A 6063-nucleotide genomic window follows, 5' to 3' on the forward strand; every position below is an offset into this window, starting at 1 on the left:
TACAAGCCGCCCCCTTTGAATTAAGCGGCCTTACGCCGGGCCAATTGCACTACGCCGACGCAAATTAAGAATACGGCACTTGCTCCAGTAAGTTGCGGCGGCGTAGTGTAAATGGCTTACGCGATGCCGCCGCAGATTCTACAGGAATCTGGCCCAATGTATCTAATATAATGTATCTGAAACTTTTTTTCATCAACAAAGGGAAAGAAAACAAAATGATGAAGAAAAGCCGAAGACAGAAAAGAAATGCGGATGATGTGACCTCACTTATTACCATTTATAGGAACTCCACTCTACAGGACACACATGATTTGTGAGGGTGTCAGACAGGAACGTCCTCATGGACAGGAAGCTGAGAAGGGAACAGAATCTCGCTGTACAAACACAGCCCTCTGTATTCACTGGGCTGGATTCAAGAAGCAATTGCGCCTGTGTAACCATAGTTACACAGCGCAATTGCTTACTTGCCCCGGCGTTACGAATGCTCCTGATTCAGGAACCTCGCTACGCCGACTGCAGCCTAAGATCTGCGCGGCATAAGGCTCTTATGCCCGCATATCTTAGGCTGCATTCTTGCGATGGCCGCTAGGTGGCGTTCCCGTTGTGGTCAGCGTATAGTATGCAAATTGCATACTAACACCGATTCACAACGTTACGCGAGCCCTGCGTACGCAGTTTACGTCGTTTACGTACGCGGTTTCCACGCAAGGCTGCCCCTGCTATTAGCAGGGGCAGCCAATGTTACGTATACCCGTCGTTCCCGCGTCGCGAAATTCGAATTTTACGTACTTTGCGTAAGTGAATCGTGAATGGCGCTGGACGCCATTCACGTTCACTTTGATGCAAATGACGTCCTTGCGACGTCATTTGCCGCAATGCACGTCGGGAAAGTTTCCCGACGGAGCATGCGCTTTACGCTCGGCGCGGGAGCGCGCCTAATTTAAATGATTCCCGCCCCCTACGGGATCATTTAAATTACGCGCCCTTACGCCGGGCATTTTTGAGGAGCGCCCGCGCAAATTACGTGGCTACTGCTTCGTGAATGAAGCGTAGCGCAGATAATTTGCGGGGGCGCAGGGCAAAAACGGGACGCTGCGCCTCCGTAAGGAGTGCGCAGCGGTACCTGAATCTGGGCCAGTATTTATTGCACATTGTGAATATTTCCAACCTGGCTGATGGACATTTGTCCTGATATCAGTTTCTGATTTGTTGAGTCACATGACCCAGGGACTCATGGGTGGTCAACCTGTGGCTCTCCAGCTGTTTCAGAACTACAATTCCCATGAAGCATTGCAAGCCGCTGACAGGTACAAGCATGTCTCCCAAAGGCAGAGGCATGATGGGACTTGAAGTTCTGCAACAGCTGGAGAGCCACAGGTTGAGCACCCATGCTCCAGATGATCAACCAAATATTCATTCCATCCACTGTCTATGGGCAGCTCTATCCTCATGCTGGAGATCAGATGGACCTCATGGAACTTCTTCCTCACCAGCGCCCATCAATGCAGCCTCACCAGCGCCCATCAAATGCAGACTCACCAGTGCCCATCAAATGCAGCCTCTCCAGCGCCCATCAAATGCAGACTCACCAGTGCCCATCAAATGCAGCCTCTCCAGCGCCCATCAAATGCAGACTCACCAGTGCCCATCAAATGCAGCCTCACCAGTGCCCATCAAATGCAGCCTCACCAGTGCCCATCAAATGCAGCCTCTCCAGCGCCCATCAAATGCAGACTCACCAGTGCCCATCAAATGCAGACTCACCAGTGCCCATCAAATGCAGCCTCTCCAGCGCCCATCAAATGCAGACTCACCAGTGCCCATCAAATGCAGCCTCTCCAGCGCCCATCAAATGCAGACTCACCAGTGCCCATCAAATGCAGCCTCACCAGTGCCCATCAAATGCAGCCTCTCCAGCGCCCATCAAATGCAGACTCACCAGTGCCCATCAAATGCAGCCTCTCCAGCGCCCATCAAATGCAGACTCACCAGTGCCCATCAAATGCAGCCTCTCCAGCGCCCATCAAATGCAGACTCACCAGTGCCCATCAAATGCAGCCTCACCAGTGCCCATCAAATGCAGCCTCACCAGCGCCCATCAAATGCAGCCTCACCAGCGCCCATCAAATGCAGCCTCATCAGCACCCATCAAATGCAGCCTCACCAGTGCCCATCAAATGCAGCCTCACCAGCGCCCATCAAATGCAGCCTCACCAGCTCCCATCAAATGCAGCCTCACCAGCGCCCATCAAATGCAGCCTCACCAGTGCCCATCAATGCAGCCTCACCAGTGCCCATCAAATGCAGCTTCACCAGCGCCTATCAAATGCAGCCTCACCAGCGCCCATCAAATGCAGCCTCACCAGCGCCCATCAATGCAGCCTCACCAGCGCCCATCAAATGCAGCCTCACCAGCGCCCATCAAATGCAGCCTCACCAGTGCCCATCAAATGCAGCCTCTCCAGCGCCCATCAAATGCAGACTCACCAGTGCCCATCAAATGCAGCCTCTCCAGCGCCCATCAAATGCAGACTCACCAGTGCCCATCAAATGCAGCCTCTCCAGCGCCCATCAAATGCAGACTCACCAGTGCCCATCAAATGCAGCCTCACCAGTGCCCATCAAATGCAGCCTCACCAGTGCCCATCAATGCAGCCTCACCAGTGCCCATCAAATGCAGCTTCACCAGCGCCCATCAAATGCAGCCTCACCAGTGCCCATCAAATGCAGCTTCACCAGCGCCTATCAAATGCAGCCTCACCAGCGCCCATCAAATGCAGACTCACCAGTGCCTATCAAATGCAGCCTCACCAGCGCCTATCAAATGCAGCCTCACCAGTGCCCATCAAATGCAGACTCACCAGTGCCTATCAAATGCAGCCTCACCAGCGCCCATCAAATGCAGCCTCACCAGTGCCCATCAAATGCAGCTTCACCAGCGCCTATCAAATGCAGCCTCACCAGCGCCCATCAAATGCAGCCTCACCAGCGCCCATCAATGCAGCCTCACCAGCGCCCATCAAATGCAGCCTCACCAGCGCCCATCAAATGCAGCCTCACCAGCAGCGCCCATCAAATGCAGCCTCACCAGCGCCCATCAAATGCAGCCTCACCAGCGCCCATCAAATGCAGCTTCACCAGCACCCATCAAATGCAGCCTCACCAGCCAGCGCCCATCAAATGCAGCCTCACCAGCCAGCGCCCATCAAATGCAGCCTCACCAGTGCCCATCAAATGCAGCCTCACCAGCGCCCATCAAATGCAGCTTCACCAGCGCCCATCAAATTCAGCCTCACCAGCACCCATCAAATGCAGCCTCACCAGTGCCCATCAAATGCAGCCTCACCAGCACCCATCAAATGCAGCCTCACCAGCGCCCATCAATGCAGCCTCACCAGCGCCCATCAATGCAGCCTCACCAGCACCCATCAAATGCAGCCTCACCAGTGCCCATCAAATGCAGCCTCACCAGCACCCATCAAATGTAGCCTCACCAGCGCCCATCAAATGCAGCCTCACCAGCGTCCATCAAATGCAGCCTCACCAGCGTCCATCAAATGCAGCCTCACCAGCACCCATCAAATGCAGCCTCACCAGTGCCCATCAAATGCAGCCTCACCAGCGCCCATCAAATGCAGCCTCACCAGCAGTGCCCATCAAATGCAGCCTCACCAGCGTCCATCAAATGCAGCCTCACCAGCGTCCATCAAATGCAGTCTCACCAGATCCCATCAAATGCAGCCTCACCAGCACACATCAAATGCAGCCTCACCAGCGCCCATCAATGCAGCCTCACCAGCGCCCATCAATGCAGCCTCACCAGCACCCATCAATGCAGCCTCACCAGCACCCATCAAATGCAGCCTCACCAGCACCCATCAAATGCAGCCTCACCAGCGCCCACCAAATGCAGCCTCACCAGCCCCCATCAAATGTAGCCTCACCAGCGCCCATCAAATGCAGCCTCACCAGCGCCCATCAAATGAAGCCTCACCAGTGCCCATCAAATGAAGCCTCACCAGAGCCCATCAAATGCAGCCTCACCAGCGCCCATCAAATGCAGCTTCACCAGCGCCCATCAAATGCAGCCTCACCAGTGCCCATCAAATGCAGCCTCACCAGTGCCCACCAATGAATGTTTCCTTAGTTGCTTGCTGCAGAGGGAAGAGAGTGGGAACACCAGTGCCCGGGCTCCCCTAGTGGTAGCACCAGCCCTGTATGGAGTGTTCTGTAGTCCAGGAAGGATCTGATAGGTAGGACCCCCCGTGTCCTTCTTACCTGATGGTATTCGGGAGTTGTGTTTGTTGGTGAAGGTCATCTCGGAGTAGGTGACGGCGTCCCCCATGATTGCTGTGTGTGATCGGCTCTGATCTCTGCCGAGAAGTGAGATTGTATTGGGGAAGTGACCCCCCAGGTACAAGGAAGTGACAGATGTGACGGGTGTCCCTGGACCTCCCAGTGATAGGACCTGTGCCAATCTGAGCTCTGACCCACATCCTCCCAGTGATGGGACCACCTGTGCCAGTCTGAGCTCTGACCCACAGACCACACTCCTCCACTCTGTGCCAGTCTGAGCTCTGACCCACAGACCACACTCCTCCACTCTGTGCCAGTCTGAGCTCTGACCCACCGCCACAGACCACACTCCTCCACTCTGTGCCAGTCTGAGCTCTGACCCACCGCCACAGACCACACTACTCTGTGCCAATCTGAGCTCTGACCCACATCCTCCCAGTGATGGGACCTGTGCCAGTCTGAGCTCTGACCCACCGCCACAGACCACACTCCTCCACTCTGTGCCAGTCTGAGCTCTGACCCACCGCCACAGACCACACTACTCTGTGCCAATCTGAGCTCTGACCCACATCCTCCCAGTGATGGGACCTGTGCCAGTCTGAGCTCTGACCCACCGCCACAGACCACACTACTCCAATCTGTGCCAGTCTGAGCTCTGACCCACATCCTCCCAGTGATGGGACCTGTGCCAGTCTGAGCTCTGACCCACCGCCACAGACCACACTACTCCACTCTGTGCAAGTCTGAGCTCTGACCCACCGCCACAGACCACACTCCTCCACTCTGTGCCAGTCTGAGCTCTGACCCACATCCACAGACCACACTACTCCACTCTGTGCCAGTCTGAGCTCTGACCCACATCCACAGACCACACTACTCCACTCTGTGCCAGTCTGAGCTCTGACCCACCGCCACAGACCACACTACTCCACTCTGTGCCAGTCTGAGCTCTGACCCACCGCCACAAACCACACTACTCCACTCTGTGCCAGTCTGAGCTCTCACCCACATCCACAGACCACACTACTCCACTCTGTGCCAGTCTGAGCTCTGACCCACCGCCACAAACCACACTACTCCACTCTGTGCCAGTCTGAGCTCTGACCCACCGCCACAGACCACACTACTCCACTCTGTGCCAGTCTGAGCTCTGACCCACATCCTCCCAGTGATGGGACCACCTGTGCCAGTCTGAGCTCTGACCCACAGACCACACTACTCCACTCTGTGCCAGTCTGAGCTCTGACCCACCGCCACAGACCACACTCCTCCACTCTGTGCCAGTCTGAGCTCTGACCCACCGCCACAGACCACACTCCTCCACTCTGTGCCAGTCTGAGCTCTGACCCACCGCCACAGACCACACTACTCTGTGCCAATCTGAGCTCTGACCCACATCCTCCCAGTGATGGGACCTGTGCCAGTCTGAGCTCTGACCCACCGCCACAGACCACACTACTCCACTCTGTGCCAGTCTGAGCTCTGACCCACATCCACAGACCACACTACTCCACTCTGTGCCAGTCTGAGCTCTGACCCACATCCACAGACCACACTACTCCACTCTGTGCCAGTCTGAGCTCTGACCCACATCCACAGACCACACTACTCCACTCTGTGCCAGTCTGAGCTCTGACCCACCGCCACAGACCACACTACTCCACTCTGTGCCAGTCTGAGCTCTGACCCACCGCCACAAACCACACTACTCCACTCTGTGCCAGTCTGAGCTCTGACCCACATCCACAGACCACACTACTCCACTCT

At 55.7% G+C, this 6063-nt stretch overlaps 1 protein-coding gene across 2 annotated transcripts in view; it reads right to left on the reverse strand.

Annotated features, from left to right (window-relative positions):
- LOC120924717 (early activation antigen CD69-like) overlaps positions 1-4922 on the reverse strand; it is a 119185-nt gene extending 114263 nt beyond the window's left edge. Inside the window, exons 1-2 of one of the 2 annotated variants that reach the window (XM_040335730.1) lie at positions 4745-4922; positions 4279-4654 (exon numbers count right to left, since the gene is read on the reverse strand). In XM_040335730.1, the coding sequence (XP_040191664.1) occupies positions 4279-4345 (67 nt within the window). In that variant the 5' untranslated portion in view covers positions 4346-4654; positions 4745-4922. Of the gene's footprint in view, positions 1-4278 lie in introns of both variants that reach the window. The other variant, XM_040335732.1, reaches the window with a different exon arrangement.
- Between the last annotated feature and the right edge of the window lie 1141 nt (positions 4923-6063).

The sequence above is a fragment of the Rana temporaria genome, chromosome 1, assembly GCF_905171775.1.
Source record: "Rana temporaria chromosome 1, aRanTem1.1, whole genome shotgun sequence".
NCBI lineage: Eukaryota > Metazoa > Chordata > Amphibia > Anura > Ranidae > Rana > Rana temporaria.